The sequence below is a fragment of the Suncus etruscus genome, chromosome X (assembly GCF_024139225.1).
Source record: "Suncus etruscus isolate mSunEtr1 chromosome X, mSunEtr1.pri.cur, whole genome shotgun sequence".
NCBI lineage: Eukaryota > Metazoa > Chordata > Mammalia > Eulipotyphla > Soricidae > Suncus > Suncus etruscus.
In genome coordinates, this window is record NC_064868.1 from 19,146,686 (window position 1) to 19,171,539 (window position 24,854).

At 40.2% G+C, this 24,854-nt stretch overlaps 1 protein-coding gene across 1 annotated transcript in view; it reads left to right on the forward strand.

The window, feature by feature from the left end:
• CXHXorf58 (chromosome X CXorf58 homolog) overlaps positions 1-24,854 on the forward strand; it is a 36,531-nt gene that overhangs the window by 4,305 nt on the left and 7,372 nt on the right. The window contains exons 4-6 of the mRNA XM_049766828.1: positions 6,698-6,792; positions 8,437-8,548; positions 21,906-22,037. Of these exons, the coding sequence (XP_049622785.1) occupies positions 6,698-6,792; positions 8,437-8,548; positions 21,906-22,037 (339 nt within the window). The remainder of the gene's footprint in view (positions 1-6,697; positions 6,793-8,436; positions 8,549-21,905; positions 22,038-24,854) is intronic.

A 24,854-nucleotide genomic window follows, 5' to 3' on the forward strand; every position in this document is an offset into this window, starting at 1 on the left:
ATAAATATTTCTGGGTTTATTTTTTAATTTTTTTAAATTTTTTAGCCTGGGACTTTATTCATTAGCCATTTTACATAATTTTCTTACAAATATCTTGAGTTATCATGTATAAAATAATGTCATCTACAAATAGTGGCAGTTTTACTTCCACTGTTAATCAGTTTGTTTCTCAGTTACTCAGAAAGTTACTTCCTGAGTTACTCAGTAACTTTCTCTTTCTTGATAATTGCTTTAATTGGCACTTCAGCTACTACATATATTTGGTATGAGTGGACATCTTTTTTTTTTAAATAAAAGCAGACTTTATTCAAAGGTACTCAGGAAGGGGAGGAAGAGAATAAGAAAATGCATGCTTCTCTTATAAAAAGTGAAGAGAGACTCTGTACACAAACTAGAATAAAGTAGGAAAGTAGACATCTTTTTATAAAAATAACATCTTTGGGTCCGGAGTGGTGGCACAAACTGTAAGGCATTGTCTGCCTGCCTTGCCTGAGCTAACCTAGGACAGACCATAGTTCAATCCTCTGGCGTCCCATATGGTCCCCCAAGCCATGAGGGACTTCTGAGCACATAGCCAGGAGATACCCCTGAGCATCACTGGTTATGGCCCCAAAACCAAAATAAAAAATAATAATAATAATAACAACAACAACAACAACATCTCTAAGCATTACAATTACAAACATGTTTGTAGATGGGGTTTAGTCATAAGAAGAATACTCTCGGGCCCGGAAAGATAGCACAGCGGCGTTTGCCTTGCAAGCAGCTGATGCAGGACCAAAAGTGGTTGGTTCGAATCCCGGTGTCCCATATGGTCCCCTGTGCCTGCCAGGAGCTATTTCTGAGCAGACAGCCAGGAGTAACCCCTGAGCACCGCCGGGTGTGACCCAAAAACCAAAAAAAAAAAAAGAAGAAGAATACTCTCCTTCATCAGTGCAACATTCCCACCACCAATGCCCCCCAACCCCCCCCCCCATTTGAGACAGGCATTCTACTTCTCTTAATCAGTAACATTGTCATGATTGCTGTCAGTGTAGTTATTTCTCTAACTGCACTCACCACTCTTTGTGGTAAGCTTCATATCATGAGCCGCTCTTTCCATCCCTCATCTCTATTGTGTCTGGTTATTATTACAGTAATGTCTTTTATTTTTCTTAAAACCTATAGATGAGGTGCCAGAGAGATAGCACAGCGGTAGGGAGTTTGCCTTAGACACAGAAGGACGGTGGTTTGAATCCCGGCATCCCATATGGTCCCCCAAGCCTGCCAGGAGCCATCTCTAAGCATAGAGCCAGGAGTAACCCCTGAGCGCTGCCGGGTGTGATCCAAAAAAAAAATCTACAGATGAGTGAGACTATTTTGTGTTTGTCTCTCCCTCTGATTTATTTCACTCAGCATAGTAGTTTCTATGGCCATCCATTTATAGGAAAATTTCATGACTTCATCTCTCCTGATGGCTGCATTATATTCTATTGTGTATATGTACCACAGTTTCTTTAGCCATTCATCTGTTGAATGGCATCTAGGTTGTTTCCAGATTCTGACTATTGAAAATAGTGCTATAATGAATATAGGTGTGCAAAAGGCCTTTTTGTATTGTGTTTTTGTGTTCATAGGGTATATCTCTAGCATTTTATTTTTGATCTCAGATGAATATGTTTGAACCTTAATTATTTTCTGGGAGAAAATTTGGGCCCACATCTAACAATGCTTAGATTGAACCCTGGCCTCCTGCATGTGCTTTTTCTTTGAGCTATTATTCTGGTTTTTATTCTATCATTTTATTCTATTCTATTATTTTTTATAATTATCTTTATTTAAACACCGTGATTACAAACATGATTATAGTTGTATGATTACAGTCATGTAAAGAACACCCCCCTTCACCAGTGCAACATTCCCACCACCAATTTCCCAGATCTCCCTCCTCCCCACCCCCCTACACCTGTACTCGAGACAGGCTTTCTACTTCCCTCATTCATTCACATTGTTATGATAGTTTTCAGTGTAGTCATCTCTCCAACTGCACTCATCACTCTATGTGATGAGCTTCATGTCATGAGCTGCACCTACCAGCCCTCATCTCTCTTGTCTCTGAGATACTGTTAAAAATGTCTTTCATTTTTCTTAAAGCCCATAGATGAGTGAAACCATTCTGCGTCTTTCTCTCTCCCTCTGACTTACTTCACTCAGCATAATAGATTCCATGTACATCCATGTATAGGAAAATTTCATGACTTCATCTCTCCTGATGGCTGCATAGTATTCCATTGTGTATATGTACCACAGTTTCTTTAGCCACTCATCTGTTGAAGGGCATCTTGGTTGTCTCCAGAGTCTGGCTATTGTAAATAGCGCTGCAATGAATATAGGTGTAAGGAAGGGATTTTTGTATTGTATTTTTGTGTTCCTCGGGTATATTCCTAGGAGTGGTATAGCTGGATCGTATGGAAGCTCAGTTTCCAGTTTGTGAAGGAATCTCCATATCGCTTTCCATAAAGGTTGTACTAGATGGCATTCCCACCAGCAGTGAAAAAGAGTTCCTTTCCACATCCCCGCCAGCACTGTTTGTTTTCCTTTTTTGTGATGTGTGCCAATCTCAGTGGCATGAGGTGGTACCTCATAGTAGTTTTGATTTGCATCTCCCTGACGATTAGTGATGTTGAGCATCTTTTCATGTGCCTTTTGGTCATTTGCCTTTCTTCTTTTTCAAAGTGTCTGTTCATTTCTTCTCCCCATTTTTTATGGGGTTAGTTGTTTTTTTCTTGTATAGTTCTGTCAGTACTGGGTTTATTTTTTAATATGAGTTGGAAGGGTTGGGCCACACCTAGCAGTGCTTACCTTAGGGCTTTGTACTTAATAATAAATAACTTCTGGTGGTGTTTGAAGGACCATTTACCATGTGGGGAATTGAACCTAAGTCAGTGGTGTGCAAGGCAAAGGCTCTATCCACTGGGCTGTCTCTCTAATCCATGTGTGGCTATATTTTTCCTGAAACCAATTTGATTTTTCAATCAAAATTCCTATCTGAGAAGATGAGACACTGCTCTTACAACAGTAAAACAACAGTAAAACAGTTTTACAACAGTAAAACTCTACAATTGAGCCAGAGATGTGGGTTGACCTTCAATCTCTGACCCCCACCTCCCATCCCCTAGCTCTTGGCAGGAATATCTCTTAAAGCCCTGAGAATAGCCCAGGAAAATCTGAACTAAAACTGCCTTTATCTCCATCCAGCAGTTTCACTTCTTTTTTTTTTTTTTTTTTGGTTTTTGGGCCACACCCGGTAACACTCAGGGGTTACTCCTGGCTATGCGCTCAGAAGTTGCTCCTGGCTTGGGGGACCATATGGGACACCGGGGGATCGAACCGCGGTCCGTCCAAGGCTAGCGCTGGCAAGGCAGGCACCTTACCTTTAGCGCCACCGCCCGGCCCCCAGCATTAGTTTTTTTGTTTTGTTTTGTTTTGTTTTGTTTTTGGGCCACACCTAGTGGTGCTCAGGGGTTACTCCTGGCTGTCTGCTCAGAAATAGCTCCTGGCAGGCACGGGGGACCATATGGGACACCGGGATTTGAACCAACCATCTTTGGTCCTGGATCAGCTGCTTGAAAGGCGCTGTGCTATCTCTCCGGGCCCCAGCAGTTTCACTTCTAATAGTCCATATCTACAGTATATGTACAATTTCCTCATAGCATTATGTATAACAGTGAAGAAAGTAAACTGTATAATGTCCATCAGGCAGACTGATAGCTAAATTATGGTGGTGCTTTCAGAGTGTTACATTTTATAGCCTTTAATATGATTCAGCAGCAGAAGCTAAGATTTCATTAGTGGAAAAGGCAAGTTATCAGTATTGTGATCCTATGTGAGTAAAAACACAAAAAGCATATGCTCTCTACTCCCCAAAGTATTAAAACTTCCTTCACAATTTACCTGGTAAGTCATCCAAGTGTATAGTCATGTAATTCATAATAGTCCCCTAAAGGGACTTTTAGTGGTTCTAGAAAATTATTATAAATTCTAAATAATGTATGTACTTCTTCAGCATCTGACCCTTACACACATTTCTGATGTTAGTAAAAGCAGAAAATGCACCAGGTAAACTTGTGACTTATCATCGTTATGTTGTCTTCACATATGAAATTTATTTAATTGTCTTCTGTCCACTGGTTTTGTTATTTGATTGTTTGCTTTTCCCACTATGAGATCTGTTTTATAAGCAATACTGGTAGAAGAGTATCCCTGTATGGAATGCATGTTTGAACCAAGTTACAGGGAATGTTGGTCTTTATTCGTTGGCCCCCAGATGCACCAACAATATCTTGTGGCATTGTTTCTCTTTTGCATAGGCACATTAAAATGGGAAAATAATACATATGCAAACAAGTTCTTATCTAATAGAGATGGGAACACAAATTTGGTAATGCAGTTAGGCCTTATACCCTGAACATTGGCATAATGATTTGGCTTAGGCCTCAGAAGAATGGGCATCGCCCATACACACCTGAACAATGGATACCATCTATGGAAACAACCGCAATTGGCTATAACATCACCAGGATCCAAACCTCTACCAGGGAAGACCTACTACTGCTCTGGCATTGACTTACTCCAAAGAGTGCTCTCAACACCCAGACGACTCAGCAACAGCCTGCTTGCAGGGCAGATCGCTCCGCATCTAATAGTGTTCTGAAACTTGAGGATGCTCCACATGAGCCTGACTTTGATGAAAGAAATGCATAGAATCCAGAATCTTTAAATATAGGAACCTGATACCAACAATAGCTAAAGTGTAAAAAAGTTTCACCGGGACCACAGAGAATGACTCGGGTTTGACAGACTGTTATGCCTGGAGCCCAGAGTCGGTCTTATGCCAATAAACCTTGGGGGTGAGGCCTTCTTGTAATCAGGTCAAGGACTTTTTTTCCGTTTTCCCCATATTTTTCTGGGCCTATGCAAACAACGGCAATTGCCACTGACACACCTTACTACTTTTTCTTTAACACTTATCCTTTAAGGAAAAAAAAACCATTTATTGAACTTAAAAACAAATAACTGTAGTAGAATGCCTGTCTCGAATACAGGCAGGGGATGGGAGGGGGGCATTGAGAGGAGGGAATGTTACACTGGTGAAGGGAGTGTTCTGTTTGTGACTGTAACCCAACTATAATCATGTTACTTAAATAAAAATATATTTATAAAAAAAGAAATTTATTTAATTGTCATAATGCTAGTATTTTTTCTAATTTAGACATTTTAGTAACAGGGAAAAAGGAAATTCTTTTTTTTTAACCTGCTCTCTTAATACTACAAGTTAATATGAAAAAATAGTATAAGTTAATAGTTGACATTAATAATTTGTTATCTTTTTTTCTTGTGGGGGTTCTTTCCAAATGATGCTTAAAGGCCCATGCCCTGATGGCAAAGTCAGGACCCCATGCATGCCAGGCATGCACACCAGTCCTTTGAGGGATCTCCCTCACCTCTGCTTAGTCATTTTAAAAATCCTGTTGTAGGGGCCGGAGTGGTGGCACGGAGCAGTAAGGTGTCTGCCTTGCCAGCGCTAGCCTAGGACAGACCACAGTTCAATCCCCCAGTGTCCCGTATGGTCCGCCAAGCCAGGAGCGACTACTGAGCGCATAGCCAGGAGTAATCCCTGATCGTCACAGGGTGTGCCCCCCCAAAAAATATCCTGTTGTATACTCTTTTTTGTTTATTTTGGGCCACACCCGGTAGTGCTCAGGGCTTACATTCAGGGATCACTCCAGGCAGGCGTAGGGGACTATATTGAGTACCAGGCATCAAAGCTGGGTTGGCTACATGCTAGGCAAGTACCCTACCTGCTGTACTCTCAGTCCAGCCCACATTTTTGTTTTGGTTTTAGCCCACACCTATCAATGTTCAAAGGTTACTCCTGGCTGGTTCAGGGGACCATATGGGATGCCAGAAGTCAAACCCCGGTTGGCTGTGTACAAGGCCAGCACCTTATCTACTGTTCTAATGTTCCAGATCCCAGTCCACATTTTTATATGATTGTTATAGGCACAAAAGTTGGGCAGGATCACAGGAAAGAATGGGAGCTTTAAAAAAATACAAATTTGAATTTTGCCTTCCCAGTGTACTGCCTACATGCTTTTGGATACAGTACAAACACTCCAGAGCCTGGGCTGCAGAGTTTTAAAATGGTTATAGTAATTCTAATGCTATTGATGAGTTATAAAGACTTAATGAGGTTATTTGTATAAGGCACCTAAGGGTGTAGATCATGTGTATAAAGTGCTTAAGAGATAGAACCTTAATAATTCATTTTACAGTGATTCATTCAGCATCATTTTTGTTAAGCACCTGCTACATTCCAGGCTTTATAGTAGATGCCAGGAATCCAGTGGTAAAGAAGGACACTGCTCCTGTCTTCATGAAGCTTATACTTAGGTAGGAGACACAGATGGGCATATAGGTAATGATAATACATTGTGAAAAGAACAGTGTTTAACACCTCAGAGTGGGACACATATACTTGGGAGCCAAAAGGGTGAAAAAACTGACTAAAAACTACATATATGGTAAGTGGAAGAGCCACGACTAGAACTCTGAGTCCAGTGTTAAGTTTAAATCCTCATGTTTCCTCTGTTATTTTCAGTAAATTGCACCTGGGTAGGATACCATTTTTCATTTATAGTTCCATCATATATTTTAGGACAAATATGTAACACAAGAAATACTAAAGAGAGCAAGCCCCTCAGAAGCTGAACTTGTTAAAGATCCTACCATGAAGCATACTATTAAATTCAGGTAATGGTTCTGTTCTGATTAATTTCAAGAAGAATTTAGTTAATATGTAGAGGTCTTATAAATTAATTTTCTAAATTTCTCATAACTTATCAGAACATAGTAACAAAGTAATATCTTGTGTTTGTTGATATTACGTTCAAAAAACCGAAACAATGAAAAGAGGGACCAGAGCAATATTACAGTCGCAGTGGTCTTCAAACTATGGCCAGCGGGCCACATATTGTATTTGTATCTGTTTTGTTTCTTCATTGCAAAATAAGATATATGCAGTGTGCATAAGAATTCGTTCATAAGTTTTGTTTTTACTATAGTCAGACCCTCCAATGGTCTGAGGGACAGTGAACTGCCCCCCTGTTTAAAAAGTTTGAGGACCCCTGGTGGTAGGGCATTTGACATTTGCCTTGCACCCACTGATCCAGGACAGACCAGATTTGATCCCTGGCATCCCATGTGGTTCCCTGAGACTGCCAAGAGCAATTTCTGAGCACAGAGCCAGGAGTAATCCCTGGGCACCACCGGGTATGGCCCTAATACCAAAAAAAAAGAAACAATGAGAAGAAACCTTTAGACTGCCGCTAGAACTGAGTTTCCCATGCTGGGCATGAGGGCAGACAGTCAGTGAATCTGGAGATGACAGTAAAAGGATATTACTGAGTGGTGAGTATAGTGCATTGATATCAAATGGCTAAAGCATCAGTAATCACCCTGTAGTAAATCAATTTGCCTCAATAAAAATATGGGGCCGGAGAGATAGCATGGAGGTAGGGCGTTTGCCTCACATGCAGAAGGACGGTGGTTCAAATCCCAGCATCCCATATTGTCCCCCAAGCCTGCCAGGAGCGATTTCTGAGCATAGAGCCAGGAGTGACCCTGAGTGCTGCCAGGTGTGACCCAAAAAACAAGTATGTGTATATAGATATAAAGATAGATAGATATATACACACACATATATATACATATATATATATACTTGTTTACATGATTATTTTTGTTTTCTTGGGCCACACCCAGTGATGCTCAGGGATTACTCCTGGCTATGTGCTCAGAAATCGCTCCTGACTTGAGGTACCATATGGGGCGCCAGGTGATCTAACCACGGTCAGTCCTAGGCTAGCGCTGGCAAGGCAGACAACTTACCGCTCCATGCCACTGCTTCGGCCCCTGTTTACATGATGTTAAAAAGAAACAGAAGGGGCCAGATAGCACAGCGGTAGGGCATTTGCCTTGCACACAGCAGATCCAGGACGGACCTTGTTTGATCCCCAGCGTCCCATATGGTCCCCCCTAGCAGTGATTTTTGAGCGCATAGCCAGAAGTAATCCCTGCGTGTCACCGGGTGTGCCCCACCCCCAAAACAAAACAAAATAAAATAAATAAAAATAAATAGAAACTTCACTGCTTCCTTGATCAAAAGTTGCTTTGAAAGTGGCTCTTATCTTCCTGGGAGCACATACACCTATCTGAGGCTTTTTCATCCTCTCTGACCTTTCCAATGCCAGTGCTTTCTTTCTGTGTTCTGACATGACCTTTGTTTTTGCTTGTAGGAAACCATGAGTTAACAAGGAGATTATGGGGTGGAGAATTAAGCTTACACCTGACCCTAAAACTTGATGTTAAGAGACTAACATTTGTTCTTAATTTCAGATTTAATGGAGAAATCTTTCCACCCTATATTGTATTTAAAATTTTTCTTCATACTCTTGGTCGTGGCTATAAGTATTTATGTGGAAGAAATATACTGAATTCATCAATTGAGGTAACATGATGATTTACATTTTATATTAATTTAGCTTCTTAACATCTTTGTAATAATCTGAGTTGTATATAAAGTATCTGAACTAAATTCATTACTAAACAACTCTATAGGCAGGTAGTACTTTCTTTAACCATCATGTATCAAAGACTTTTCATTTATTAGATAACAAATATTTGGGACAAATTACATATAAAATGTCCTAGAACAGACATGGAAATCAACCAGTCTGTGAGCCCAGGATCAAACCAACAAAATCCTCAAGATTGGCCCTGGTTTATGATGGGAAAAACATGCTTGGCTGCCTTATGATGTGGCCCACAAATAATATTATAAATGTCCAAATAGCTCATGGCAGAAAAAAGATTCCCACCCCTGCTCTAGAAAATATCACTTTTTTATATTAAAAGTGTTTTGTTAACAGTGGACTGAGTAGCTTATTGATTAGAATTTGAAAATTATATAGAATGTGAAAATTTTCTTTAGGTTTTTGTGTTGTTTTTAAATACATCTTATTGAGTAGTATTGGTAGTGTTGCTTAATCTAATTTATTCTAATGACATTTTATCATTGTTTTATTGTTCTGGCCCAGTTACCATATTTTTTAAGTGTGCTGGGCTATTAAAAGTGAACTTTGAGGGCCCGGAGAGATAGCACAGCGGGCGTTTGCCTTGCAAGCAGCCGATCCAGGACCAAAGGTGGTTGGTTCGAATCCCGGTGTCCCATATGGTCCCCCGTGCCTGCCAGGAGCTATTTCTGAGCAGACAACCAGGAGTAGCCCCTGAGCACCGCCGGGTGTGGCCCAAAAACCAAAAAAAAAAGTGAACTTTGAGGGGCTGGCGAGGTGGCGCTAGAGGTAAAGTGTTTGCCTTGCAAGCGCTAGCCAAGGAAGGACCCCGGTTCGATCCCCCAGAGTCCCATATGGTCCCCCCAAGCCAGGGGCAATTTCTGAGCGCTTAGCCAGGAATAACTCCTGAGCATCAAACGGGTGTGGCCCGAAAAACCAAAAAAAAAAGTGAACTTTGAGCACTCTGTCATTGAATTACATTTTTGGTCTAAAATATTTTAAAATTATTGAGATAATTATTATTGCTTTAATCCTCATATTTGAAAGAATCATGGATATTCTCCAGAACTGTTTTTTACAGCTTAGGAAATCACTTGAGGATCTTGCTAAAATGTAATTTTTGATTCTGTAGATTTTACCTGGTGCCTGATATTTTGCATTTGTAACCAGATCCCAGATGCTGCGGATTCTGCCTGTTCATGGACATTTTGAATAACAAGGGTCAACACAATGGATTTCATCCCTTTGATCCTTATACAGGACTCTAATTGAAGAAATGTGTATGTTTTCAGATTTAACCTTTTGCGAACTCATCTCTCAAAGATTATTTTTTCTGTAGCCTTCTAAAAATATTTTATATGGAAAAGTAAGATCCATGTGAATACACCATTTAATGACCTGTATTCAGGACAGAAGGCCACATGGTATAAGGAGTATGGCTGAGTTCAAACAAAACAAACCAAAAAAAAAGGTGACATAGCTAGTCAATTTCTGATTAGATTCGGCACATGAAGCATTAATTCTCTGAAAAGTGTTAAAAAGGAAAAGAATTCTTTACTATGTCTTCTCAGCATTACTAAACTCAGTTCTAGGAATGTATCCAAGGTACTATATGCTTTCATATGAAATATGGTAATTTTAAAAGCAATTCTACTAGTTCTTTTATATAGATTGACTTCAAATGTGAAAGAAGTTAAATCCTACCTTCAAGAGGATAAGTTCAGTGCCCCAGATCTAGACAGTATAAGCTTAGACTTGTCCCTATAAGCTATCAATTGTCTTTTTTGAGGCTGTATCTTGAGGCTTTTCCAGGAACTTAAATTCTCCAGGGTTTACTCCTGTTGGCCTGACTGTCCCCAGGCTGGAGCAAAATGAGAACCTTAGAGGTATGGTTCGAAAACTCTGTATATATACTAAAATGCATTCAAATACTGTATAGTTACAACATTTAAATTGCAAAGTGACTGTTGGAAAAAATAGAGCTAAAGCTTTTTTTTTTTTTTTTGCTTTTTGGGCCACACCCAGTGACATTCAGGGGTTTCTCCTGGCTATTATGCACTCAGAAATCGCTCCTGGCTTGAGGGACCACATGGGACACCGGGATTGAACCAAAGTCTATCCTGGATCAGCCATGTGCAAGACAAACGCCCTACCACTGTGCTATCACTCTGGTCCCAGAGCTATAGATTTTTTTTTTTTGGTTTTTGAATCACACCTGGCAGCGCTCAGGGGTTACTCCTGGCTCTACGCTCAGAAATCACTCCTGGAAGGCTCTGGGGACCATATGGGATGCTGGTATTCGAACCACGGTCTTTTGCATGCAAGGCAAATACCCTACATTCATGCTATCTTTTGGTCCTCAGATTTTTTAAAAAAAGATTTTTTTAATTTTTTTATTTAAGCAAATTTATTACATACATGATTGTTTGGGTTTCAGTCATGTAAAGAACACCACCCATCACAAGTGCAACATTCCCATCACCAATGCCCCCAAATCTCCCTCCTTCCCACCCAACCCCCGCCTGTACTCTAGACAGGCTTTCTATTTCCCTTGTACATTCTCATTATTAGGATAGTTCAAAACGTAGTTATTTCTCTAACTAAACTCATCCCTGTTTGTGGTGAGCTTCATGAGGTGATCTGTAACTTCCAGCTCTTTTCTCTTTTGTGTCTGAAAGTTATTATTGAAATGATAATGAAATGAAAGTTAAATGAAATGTCTTTCATTTTTCTTAAAACCCATAGATGAGTGAGACAATTCTGCATCTTTCTCTCTCTCTCTCTCTCTCTGACTTATCTCACTCAGCATAATAGATTCCATATACATCCATGTATAGGAAAATTTCATGGCTTCATCTCTCCTGACAACTGCATAATATTCCATTGTGTATATGTACCACAGTTTCTTTAGCCATTCATCTGTTGAAGGGTATCTTGGCTGTTTCCAGAGTCTTGCTATGGTAAATAGTGCTGCAATGAATATAGATGTAAGGAAGGGATTTTTGTATTGTATTTTTGTGTTCCTAGGGTATATTCCCAGGAGTGGTATAGCTGGGTCGTATGTGAGCTCGATTTTCAGTTTTTGGAGGAATCTCCATATTGCTTTCCATAAAGGTTGAACGAGACGGCATTCCCACCAACAGTGGATAAGAGTTCCTTTCTCTCCACATTCCCGCTTACACTGCTTATTCTCATTTGTGATGTGTGTCAGTCTCTGGGGTGTGAGGTGGTACCTCATAGTTGTTTTGATTTGCATCTCCCTGATGATTAGTGATGTGAAGCACTTTTTCATGTGTCTTTTGGCCATTTGTATTTCTTCTTTGTCAAAATGTCTGTCCATTTCTTCTCCCCATTTTTTGATGGGATTAGATGTTTTTTTCTTGTAAATTTCTATCAGTGCCTTGTATATTTTGGAGATTAGCCCCTAGTCTGATGGGTATTGGGTGAATAGTTTCTCTCACTCAGTGGGGGGCTCTTGTATATTGGGTGCTATTTCTTTAGAGGTGCAGAAGCTTCTCAGTTTAATATATTCCCATCTGTTAATCTCTGCTTTTACTTGCTTGGAGAGTGCAGTTTCTTCTTTGAAGATGCCTTTACTCTCAATGTCCTGGAGTGTTTTACCTACGTGCTGTTCTATATATCTTATGGTTTCGGGTCTGATATCGAGGTCTTTCATCCATTTGGATTTTACCTACGTACATGATGTTAGCTGGGGGTCTAAGTTCAATTTTTTGCAAGTGGCTAGCCAGTTGTGCCAAACCACTTGTTAAAGAGGCTTTCTTTGCTCCATTTAGGATTTCTTGCTCCTTTATAAAAGATTAGGTGATTGTATGTCTGGGGAACATTTTCCGAGTATTGAAGCCTATTCCACTGATCTGAGGGCCTGTCTTTATTCCAATACCATGCTGTTTTCATAACTGCTGCTTTGTAGTACAGTTTAAAGTTGGGGAAAGTAATTCCTCCCATATTCTTTTTCCCAATGATTGCTTTAGCTATTCTAGGATGTTCATTGTTCCAAATGAATTTCAAAAGTGCCTGATCCACTTTTTTGAAGAATGAATGTCATGGGTATCTTTAGAGGGATTGCATTAAATCTGTACAATGCTTTGGGGAGTATTGCCATTTTAATGATGTTAATCCTGCCAATCCATGAGCAGGGTATGTGCTTCCATTTCCGCATGTCCTCTCTTATTTCTTGGAGCAGAGTTTTATAGTTTTCTTTGTATAGGTCCTTCACATTTTTAGTCAAGTTGATTCCAAGATATTTGAGTTTGTGTGGCACTATTGTGAATGGGGTTGTTTTTTTAATGTCCATTTCTTCCTTATTACTATTGGTGTATAGAAAGACCATTGATTTTTGTGTGTTAATTTTGTAGCCTGCCACCTTGCTATATGAGTCTATTGTTTCTAGAAGTGTTTTCGTAGAGACTTTAGGGTTTTCTAGGTAGAGTATCATGTCATCTGCAAACAGCAAGAGCTTGACTTCTTCCTTTCCTATCTGGATTCCCTTGATATCTTTTTCTTGCCTAACTGCTATAGCAAGTACTTCCAGTGCTATGTTGAATAGGAGTGGTGAGAGAGGACAGCCTTGTCTTGTGCCAGAATTTAGAGGAAAGGCTTTCAGTTTTTCTCCATTGAGGACAATATTTGCCTCTGGCTTGTGGTAGATGGCCTTAACTATATTGAGAAAGGTTCCTTTCATTCCCATCTTGCTGAGAGTTTTGATCAAGAATGGATGTTGGACCTTGTCAGATGCTTTCTCTGCGTCTATTGATATGATCATGTGATTTTTATTTTTCTTGTTGATGTTGTGTTCTATGTTGATAGATTTACGGATGTTAAACCATCCTTGCATTCCTGGGATGAAACCTACTTGATCATAGTGGATGATTTTCTTAATGAGGCATTGAATCCTATTTGCCAGGATTTTGTTGAGGATCTTGGCATCTGTATTCATCAGCAATATTGGTCTGTAATTTTCTTTTTTAGTAGCATCTCTGTCTGGTTTAGGTATCAAGGTGATGTTGACTTCATAAAAGCTATTTGGAAGTGTTCCTGTTTTTTTTGATTTTATGAAAGAGTATTGCCAGGATTGGTAGAAGTTCCTCTTGAAAGGTTTGAAAGAATTCATTAGTAAATCCATCTGGGCCTGGACTTTTGTTTTTGGGCAGACATTTGATTACTGTCTTAATTTCCTCAATAGTGATGGGTGTGTTTAGATATGCTACATCCTCTTCATTCAATCGTGGAAGATTATAAGAGTCCAAAAATTTATCCATTTCTTCCAGGGTTTCATTTTTAGTGGCATAGAGTTTCTCAAAGTAGTTTCTGATTACCCTTTGGATCTCTACTATATCAGTAGTGATCTCTCCTTTTTCATTCCTAATACGAGTTATCAAGTTTCTCTCTCTCTTTCTTTGTTAATTTTGCCAGTGGTCTATCAATATTGTTTATTTTCTCAAAGAACCAACTTCTGCTTTTGTTGATCTTTTGGATTGTTTTTCGGGTTTCCACTTCGTTGATTTATGCTCTCAGCTTTGTTATTTCCTTCTGTCTCCCTATTTTTGGGTCCTTTTGTTGAGTACTTTCTAATTCTATGAGCTGCGTCATTAAGCTATTCAGGTATGCCCCTTCTTCTTTCCTGATGTGCGCTTGCAAATCTATAAATTTTCCTCTCAGTACCGCTTTTGCTGTGTCCCATAAGTTCTGATAGTTTGTGTCTCCATTGTCATTTGTTTCTAGGAAGGTTTTGATTTCCTCTTTGATTTAATCTCAGACCCACTGGTTATTCAGTATTAGGCTGTTTAACTTCCAAATATTAAAGTTTTTTTCTGTGTCCCTTTGTGGTTCACATAAAATTTCAGGGCCTTGTGGTCAGCGAAGATAGCCTGCAAAATTTCTATCCTCTTAATATTATGGAGGTATATTTTATGTACTAGCATGTAGTCTATCCTGGAGAATGTCCCATATACATTAGAGAAGAATGTGTATCCGGAATTCTGGTGGTAGAGTGTCCTGTATATATCTACTAGGTCTCTTTCTTCCTTTTCTCTTTTCAGGTCTAGTATATTCTTGTTGGGTTTCAGTCTGGTTGACCTGTCAAGTGTTGACAATGCCGTGTTGAGGTCTCCCACAACGATTGTGTTGTTATTGATATTATTTTTCAGATTTGTCAACAATTTTATTAAATATTTTGCTGGCCCCTCATTCGGTGCATATATGTTTAGGAGAGTGATTTCTTCCTGCTATACATATCCCTTGATTAATACAAAATGCCCATATTTGTCCCTTACAACTTTCCTAAGTATAAAGTTTGCATCATCTGATATTAGTATGGCTACTCCAGCTTTTTTATGGGTGTTGTTTGCTTGGATGATTTTCCTCCAGCCTTTTATTTTGAGTCTATGTTTCTCATGACTATTCAGGTGCATTTCTTGTAGACAGCAGAAGGTTGGATTGAGTTTTTTGATCCATTTAGCCACTCTGTGTCTCTTAACTGGTGCATTTAGTCCATTGACATTGAGAGAAAGAATTGTCCTGGGAGTTAGTGCCATCTTTATATTAAAGTTTGGTGTGTCTGTTGGTCAGTCTTGTCTTAAGTAGGCCATTCAGTTTTTCTTTTAAGAATGGTTTTGAGGGCCCGGAGAGATAGCACAGCGGCGTTTGCCTTGCAAGCAGCCGATCCAGGACCAAAGGTGGTTGGTTCGAATCCTGGTGTCCCATATGGGCCCCCGTGCTTGCCAGGAGCTATTTCTGAGCAGACAGCCAGGAATAACCCCTGAGCACTGCCGGGTGTGCCCCCCCCCCAAAAAAAAAGGGCCCGGAGAGATAGCACAGCGGCTTTGCCTTGCAAGCATCCGATCCAGGACCAAAGGTGGTTGGTTCGAATCCTCGTGTCCCATATGGTCCCCCGTGCCTTCCAGGAGCTATTTCTGAGCAGACAGCCAGGAGTAACCCCTGAACACCAGGTGTGACCCAAAAAGCAAAAAAAAAGAATGGTTTTGAGTCTGTAAAGTTTCTGAGCTGTTGTTTGTCTGTGAAACAATATATTGTTCCTTCAAACCTGAAAGTAAGTTTTGCTGGGTGCAATGTTCTAGGCGAAGCATTTATTTCATTGAGTTTTGTCACTATGTCCCACCACTACCTTCTGGCCTTGAGTGTTTCTTGTGACAGGTCTGCAGTAAATCTCAAAGATGTTCCCTTGAATGTAATTTCTCTTTTCGATCTTGCTGCTTTCAGAATTCTGTCTCTATCTGTGGGATTCGTCATTGTGACTAGGATGTGTCTTGGGGTATTTTTTCTGGGGTCTCTTTTAGTTGGTACTCTTCGGGCATGCAGGATTTGATTGCATGTATTCTTTAGCTCTGGTAGTTTCTCTTTAATGATGTTCTTGACTGTTGATTCTTCCTGGAGATTTTCTTCCTAGGTCTCTGGGACTCCAATGATTCTTAAGTTGTTTCTATTGAGCTTATCATAGACTTCTATTTTCATCTGTTCCCATTCTTTGAGTAATTTTTCCATTGTTTGATCGTTTGCTTTAAGGCTTTTTTCCAATTTCTTCTGCTGTATGGAATTGTTATTCATCTCATCTTTCAGTGTACTAATTCTATTCTCAGCTGCTGTTAACCCATGGGAAAGCTCAACCATGTTTTTCTTTAATTCATCTACTGAGTTTTTCAGACCTGTTATTTGACCTGAAATTTCAGTTTGGAGTTTTCTCATTTCTATCTTCATATTCTCTTGATTCTTATTAGTGTTCTTTTTAAAGGGAAGAAAATATGCTTTTCTCCTCTGCAGTGCAATGGTCAAATGGGTGAGATGCTAACTATTAGTGATTTGCTGTGTGTCTTTGATCCTTCTCATAAAATATACATACAAGTATATTTTAAATTGTTATTATTATGACAAGCTGACATACTATTCATCTTGATTTGTTCACTAAACATTCTAATAGGTTTCATTTTATTTATTTTATGGATGGTACACACCCAGAAGTGCTCAGAGGATTTCACCCAGGCCTCTTGTATTCAAAGAATGTGTTTTAGGGGCAAGAGCAATAGCCTGTAAACCACTTTGCCTTACACACAGTCAAGCTGGGTTAATTCTCCTATGGTCCCCTGAAACCTGCTAGGAGTGATCCTTAAGCTTAGATAGAGCCAGGAGTACGCCCTGAGCACCACTGGTCGTGATGCAGAAAACGAATGAACAACAACAACAAAAAAAAAAAAACAGCATTACTTATCTGGGACCGGAGTGGTGGCACAGCGGTAAGACAGACCTTGGTTCAATCTCTTGGTGTCCCATATGATTCCCCAAGCCCGGAGCAATTGCTGATGCAGAGCCAGGAGTAACCTCTGAGTATCACCGGGTGTGGCCCAAAAGCAAAAACAACAGCAACAAAAAAAGCATTACGTATCTCTCCAGCCTCTGTGGATTTTTAATTATCAGAACATACCCAAATTAAAGAGAGATAGCATGGAGGTCTGAGCGTGGAGCCAGGAGTTACCCCTGAGCACTGCCGGGTGTGACCCAAAAACCAAAAAAAAAAAGTTTCTTTGTGGGGCCGGAGAGATAGCATGGAGGTAGCATGTTTGCCTTGCATGCACAAGAACGGTGGTTCGAATCCAGGCATCCCATATGGTCCCCTGAGCCTTCCAGGGGGTGATTTCTGAGCATAGAGCCAGGAGTAACTCCTGAATGCTGTCGGGTGTGACCTCCCCCCAAAAAAGGGAAAAAAAGAGTTCTTTTGTGTTCAGCTTCCAAATAAAATCTGATAATACTTGGATTCATCGTTGTAGAACACATAGAGAAATATAGAAGTGAAAATTTGCTCACTATAAGTTCATTCAACTTCTTTACTTTCTGAATGTAAAGATTGTGTCTCTATCAGTGAATCCAACGTTTTTTTACTTTTGGTCCACACCCTGTAATATTTAGGGGTTACTCCTGGCTCTGTGCTCAGGAATCACTTCTGGCAAGCTCAAGGGACCATATGGGATGTTGGGGATTGAAACCAGATCAGCCTCATGCAAGAAAAGCACTTTGTACACGGTGCTATCTCTCTGGCCCCTGACTCCAAGTTCCTCCTTAAATTTGCTTATTTTTTAATATGGACAAAACAAGTCAGTCCATTCAAATGTTTAATCTAAGCTCACTTATAAAGGAAGAATGCTTTTACAGATTTTCATTGCTCTTTTTTTCCCTTCATTCTTATTTCCATTTCATTTTCTTTGATTTTTATGGCATTTCTCATGTATTCACACACATATATACACATGAATCAGAAGCAAATAAAAGGATGTAGAACAATCAAAAGAATATTGGAGAAGAATGAAATTAAAGGATTTTGCACCACCTTATATCATGACTTAAAAATCTGCAGTAATCTCTATAATGTAATGATGAATAGAGATGTAAATTCATGGGACAGAACAAAATAATTCAAAAATAGACCCACAAATCAATAAGGTGCCCAGGCATTTCAAATGGTACTAGAACAATTGGAGAGCCTTGTGGACAAAACAGAGATCTTGTTTCAGTTACCTACTTCAATGATCTATTTTCAGAGTGATGCTTATTTACTGAGGGTTGTCACTATAGTTATTCCAACAACTATATTTAGAATATTCTAAAGCTTCGCTACTCAAAGTGTGGTCAGCAGACACTGCAGACAGATCCACATCACCTCTATCCATAGAAACATGTTAGAAATACAGACTCCCTGTGACCCCAAGCATGTTATTGTTTGATAGTGACTATCATAAATAAGCCCCCCACCCTCATGATCTGGAATACCACTAGGTAATTGACAGTTACTAAATATCAGTATTAGAGCTAAGAGATAGGGTTAGAGTTAAGGGAGTTGCCTTGCTTGCATGGTGCAGACCCCAGCTCAACTCTGGGTATCACATGGTCTCCTGAGCACAGAGCCTGAAGTAACTCATGAGCACTATCAGACATGGCCTCAAAATCAAAATCAATAATAATTTAAAAAACGACCAACATCAAGCATATGCCATTTTATTTTGGGGTGGTTCTGGGGATCAAGTTCACAACCTCAAACTAAAATAGGCACTCTGCTTCAGAGCTGTATAGCCAGTCCCTCAATAGTTTTAACTTTAACTTGGGGGGTATATCTGCTATGCTTATTGCTTACTCCTAGCTCTGTGCTCACTCCTGGCAGAACTTGGGGAACCATATGTGATGCTAGAAATTGAATCCAGGTCTGGAGTGTGCAAGGTACATGCTCTACCAGTTGCACTATCTCTCCAGCCCCTCTGGTTATTTTAAACTCAAGATCACTGTTTTTTGAAGAATTTGGCATTTACCAGTATATAGAAAGGAGGAACACTGTTGAACACTATCAAGTATGATATTAAATGTTTGAATATTTTTTGTGTGCTATCATTTTAATGCTCCTAAGCTCTAGATTGTAGATGCTGTTGTTGTCTTCACTTGATATAAGCTAACTTTCATGAATTCTCATAGTTAGAAAGTGAAGGGATTTCAGCAAGACCCAGTGACCTGACTCTAGAGCGCTACCCACTCTAAATCATCCCTTGGTCAAGAATACTGCTTAACACCATCTCTTGGGCCAGGAGATAGCCGGGAGATAGTACAGTGGTTAGTACAGTTAGTACAGTTCCATTGAACTGCTGATCGAGTTAACCCTGAATCCTCACAGGAGAAAAAAATCCACTGTCTTAAGTGTCACTTTGATGACTCTGGGAACCATCTGTGCTATTCCTGGTTTGCCTGTGAGGAAACGAGCTTGGAGAGGCTTGTCAGCGGCAAGACTGCAACTTGAGCCCTACTTTGTGCTTCCATGTACTGTGCACATTTCGAAATTGAAACTACGCCAGCAATTATGGCCATTTTTGTGATTGTTGAGCTTGTATGTGATCAAATGTTCTTAACCAAAAGCCTATCCTCATAGTAGGGGTGCCAGTACTTCCTGCCTTTATAAATGAGAATTTCCAGCCAGGCAGGGAGCATCTTGACAATCCCAAGTAGGAATGTAGACCAGCAAATGGCCACCGAGCTTCCAGGGAGGGCTTTTTAGTGCTGGGTTTCAGGGAAGCTGTCAAATTGAGAGATACCCCTTCTGACCTATTGAGTCTCCCAAAAAGAATGGAACCTGCTGGGAATGTTGCACTGGTGATGGGGGGGTGTTCTTTACATGACTGAAACCCAAACACAATCATGTATGTAATCAAGGTGTTTAAATAAAAAAAAAGAATGGAACCTGCCTCTTGAGTTGGATCCTGAAAGACAAAGAAGGGCCTGTCCCTTTCTCTTGGAGCTCATCTCTTCATTCCCATCCCTTATTCTCCACTAGACCTTCCGAATTCATCCTTCATCTGAGAAAGAATATTTTGACTGTTTAGAGGGCAAACTTTTTTCAAAAATAAGTCACAAGTGGGCAGAAAGCCTTCCCTGTGCTGTCAGGCTACGGGGGGGGGGGGGTGTTTTGGCGTCAAGAGTGGAATGGGCCTGACACAGCTGAGCCACATAGCTGAGGCACTGGACAAATAAGGAAACTGGGACTTGGAGAGGTTGGTGGTGGCAGCTGAGTGGACTAGAGTAGGTAGGAACTAACAGGAAATACAGTTTCTGAATAACTTGAGCTAAAGTAAAACGTAGTCATATCTAAAGAAATGTTCAAACAAGAACTTAGGTTTTTCAGATGGCTTACTGTACAACTAATGGCCTTTAGTTTTAGTGTCATTGTGAGGATAGGCAATCAAGGACATCCCTGGGAAACTAATTGCAATAAAGGAGTATACACCAGTACTGCCTTTTCTTTAGACATATGGAGTATAAAGAAACTAATGAAATGGCAGACAAAAATGATCTGCCTGAAGGAAAATGCCATACTATTTTCCTTTCCCTTCAATTTAGTGCACTAGGAATAGAACTACAACCATTTGAATATGGGTGTTTGTTTTCCATGTGTGTTTAAGTGTAGAATAAAAATAAATTAAAAGGGATATGCCAGGGCCTGAGAGTTATAGTACACCAGGTGTGGTGCTTGCCATGCACACAGCTGACCCAGCTTCAATCTCAGTACAACATATGGTCCCCTGAGCCCAGCCAGGAATGATGCCTGAGAGCAGAACCAGTGTGGCACAAAAACAAAAAGGGGGGACATGCTATTTAGAGTGAGAATTGTAATAAAAAGTCATTAAGACTTGTTGTATTGCATGTTAAGTAAAATAGATTTCTGAGTTCTGATCTTATTTCTACCACTCTCTTATGGCCATATCACCCCATACTTGCACAAATACCACATTCTGCTATCAAAAGACCACAAGAAACTGATCTGGAATCAAGAGAGTTGGATTTTCATAGACGCCAGCTGCCCTTCATATAAGCAAAGTCTTTGTGGCCAAAAGCACAGATACGTAATATAAATACATGTTAGAAGAGTCAGCACATACTTTCGGGTGGGGGCACTTATGTACTCACAGTCTATGTATAGCTCTTAGAAGAAGCTAGGTTTACTTACAAGAGAGGTGGTGCAAAAGGGTCAGGCAGGATTTGAGCCTCTCTGTTGTCTGTGATTCTTATATTTCAGGTGCTTTCTTTAAATATACGATATTAACATTGGGGGTGTTGTTACTCTTTGGTTACTGAGGACTTAGACTTAAAGGGGAGGGAGAAGATTTCAAGCAGTCTGAAGCCTGTTTCTAACTGGGGGTGATATATAAATTCATATATGGCAGGTCCCCACAGTAGCACCTTTCATGAAAGGATCCTCCAGCAACCTGTTTATTAGCCATATGTGTTTTCTTGGTATTCGCAGCATGAGTGATATCATAGAATTGTTTTGTATTATGAAAGGAAACAATGTTTTTCTGGAGATAATCATTAGGACAAAAAATTGGAACTGGTGACTTTAGACTCTGCTCCTCTAACCATATTGTAAAACTGTCTTCATATGGAAACAAATGTTTAGTGGTTTTAAAAATCGCTACAGAATCTTTCCCTTGTAAACGAATTTCTCTTAACTAGCAAGCTGCTAGAAGAAAGGAGAAATATTTGTTATGAAAAAATATATAAGGGTTGGCTGATAATTATTCATATTTTTGTGAAGCAAGATGATTTTGATTAAAACTTATTTAGAAAAATGTGAAGAGAGAGAAAGAGAAAAATACTCCAGAGTGGAAATGGGCAAAGAAACAGACAAGCATGTGAGATAAATGTTGAGGGGAGAACACAGACTTGAAAAGCAAGCCTACTTGTTACTATTGTGTCTCTATTTTAAAAGTCTACTTTCTATTCTCTTTATAGGTCATAGTTGATACTTACAACTTTATGGGAAGGAGTAAATTTTACCGTCAAATGAAGGAAGATGAACACCTTCATCGGAAGTTTGAAATAAGTGATGAAATAGATGTTATCACCTCAAAAGATTATTTGCAAGTAAGAAATTTAGATTTAGGGCCTGGAGTAATAGCACAGCAGGTAGGGCATTTGCCTTGCATGTGGCTGACCCAGGTTCAATCCTCAGTATCCCATATGGTCCCCTGAGCCTGCCAAGAGCAATTTCTAAAGGCAGAATAGGGATAACCCCTGAGCACTGCTGTGTGTGGCCTATAAAAAAAGTAAAAAGAAAAGAAATTTAGATTTAATGTTGAAGATAAACAAAAGTCTTATTCTCCAAGAAGGAAGAATCATACATTACTGGAACAAAATGCACACTATATAAATTTTGCCTTTTTTTTGGTTTTTGGGTCATACCCGGCAGCGCCCAGGGGTCACTCCTGGGTCCAGGATCAGAAATCGCTCCTGGCAGGCTCGGGGGGACCATATGGGATGCCGGGATTTGAACCACCGACCTTCTGCACACAAGGCAAACGCCTTACCTCCATGCTATCTCTCTGGCCCCAAATTTTGCCATTTTAAACATTTCATTTTTTTAACACCACCCCCCAAAATTTGGCATTTTAAGTATACAGTCTCATGGCATTAAGGACATTCACAGTAGTATGTACACACACTACTATCTAGTTTAAGAAAGTTTTTGTCACTCCAGAAAGAAATCTCTATCCATGGGGCCAAAGTGATAGCACAGTGGGTAGGGCATTTGCCTTGCACGTGACCGACCCAAGTTCTATTCCCGGGAGTCCCATATGACCTCCAGGCACCTCCAGGAATGACCCCTGAGCACAGAGTCAACCCCTGAGTACCGCCAGGTGTAACCCAAAACAAAAACAAAATCTCTATCCATGAAGCAAACACTTTACATTCCTCCTTCCAGCCACTACCAACAACTGATCTGCTTCTGCATTCTGACATAAACTATTTTGGAGATTTCCCATTAGTAGACTCATATAATATGTGACTTTTTATGTCTGGAAAGTGATAGCTTAGGAATGTGAGCCGTCTTTGGAGGGATGCCAGAAAAGTTTTGAAATTAGTAGTGCTGTGAAGTATGAATTTTCTGAAAAGTACTGAGCTAAAATGGTGAGTTAGGTGTTGTGTAAATTTTATCTCAATGAAAGAAACAAAAAAATCAAACCTAACTACATTGTGTTAAGAGAGTACATGACAGGGATTTGTCCCTGAGAGGATTTAGAAACTCCCTGCTATAAGGAACAGAATATTCCCCACCACGAGAAGCTTAAACAGTGAAAGCCATTTATTTCCTGTAGGAAGCTCCACTCCAGGAGTGGAGGGGGGTTCCTGCACTGGCTTATGCAGCAGCCCAAGGACATTAATATTCTGGGTCAGCTTCTCTACCTTGCTTTGGTTTCAGTCTCATGGTAAGATGACTGTCACATTCCTAACTACATTCAAAGATGAGAAGGGAACTCTAGCACAATTCTCTAAAGAGAAAAATTTGTTCTAGAACTCATCGACAGACAGACTTTGTTCCCCCTAAACCAGTTACCAAAATAGGGAAATAGGATCATTTCTCACAGTTAGAACCACCATGATTCATATGCTAGGGTCTCCATCCCAGAACCATTGCATATTCCTAAAAAAATAAACAACTACCCTGTCAACTCTGCAAGCAAGGGAGAAGTGGGAAGTGGTTGAAGGGCAAGGGGTCAACAATGTGTCACAGCCTCAGCCTGGGGCTGAGCAGGTGGCACACTCCAGGCAAAGGCTCCACAGCAGGAAAAACTCCAGAGCCTAAAAGCAGGTCTGCAGACTGGAGAAGAGTAAACGGAGGGGATGAGATGGTATGCAGTCAGACCAAGGCTGTAAGATCACCAGGGTGGGCCTTCAGTCTTAGGGAGTTGTTTGATTTTTCTTGATTTTATGCACCAGTCGTGAGGTAATCTAAGAAGTGAAGAGATCAGTCTGAAATTTGTAGAGAATAGATTAGACGCCAGCAAGAAACTCGTCTGAAGGGACTATCAGTATTATAAAAGAAATGCCTCGGGGCCGGAGAGATAGCATGGAGGTAAGGCATTTGCCTTTCATGCAGGAAGTCATCGGTTCAAATCCCGGCGTCCCATATGGTCCCCCGTGCCTGCCAGGCGCAATTTCTGAGCGTGGAGCCAGGAATAACCCCTGAGTGCTGCCGGGTGTGACCCCCCCCAAAAAAAATAAAAAAAAAAAATAAAAGAAATGCCTCAGTTTCAGGGCTGTGTGGCTAGACACCCAAGAGTTAAGCAGAGAACTTAGAGCAGTGGGTCTGGATGCTAGATGGGGAGGTAAGCTAAAGCAAGGTGTCCAGCATGGCATTTTGGTTTCCAGTTTGTATGGCTAAACTAGGATGTAGAATTATATTAGTAGATACCTTAATAATAAAAACAAATACTGATGTTATACTAATTCCATAGAGTTAGGTTTTTTAGTACCTCTATTTTACAAATTCATGCCTTTTGGTATTTTTGGCAGTGTTCAGGGGTCAGTCCTCATAGACTCTGGGGACCATATGTAGTAGTAGGGATTGGCTCATGCAAGGCAAGAATCTTATCCACTATAATCTATCATCTCCTGCCCCCATTTTCCACATTCTAGGGAAATAAAAGGTCCCAGAATTCTAGTTTATAATACATATGTCCATAACTATATGATCCAAAGATATTGCTTCTATGTGAAACCCGAAAATAACATAGTACCTTAAAAAGCCCAATTACTCGGTGATGCTCAGGGGTTACTCCTGGCTATGCACTCAGAAATTGCTCCTGGCTTAGGGGACTATATGGGATGCCTGGTGATTGAACCATGGTCTATCCTAGGCTAGCATGGGCAAGGCAGACGCCTTACCACTCCAGCCCCATC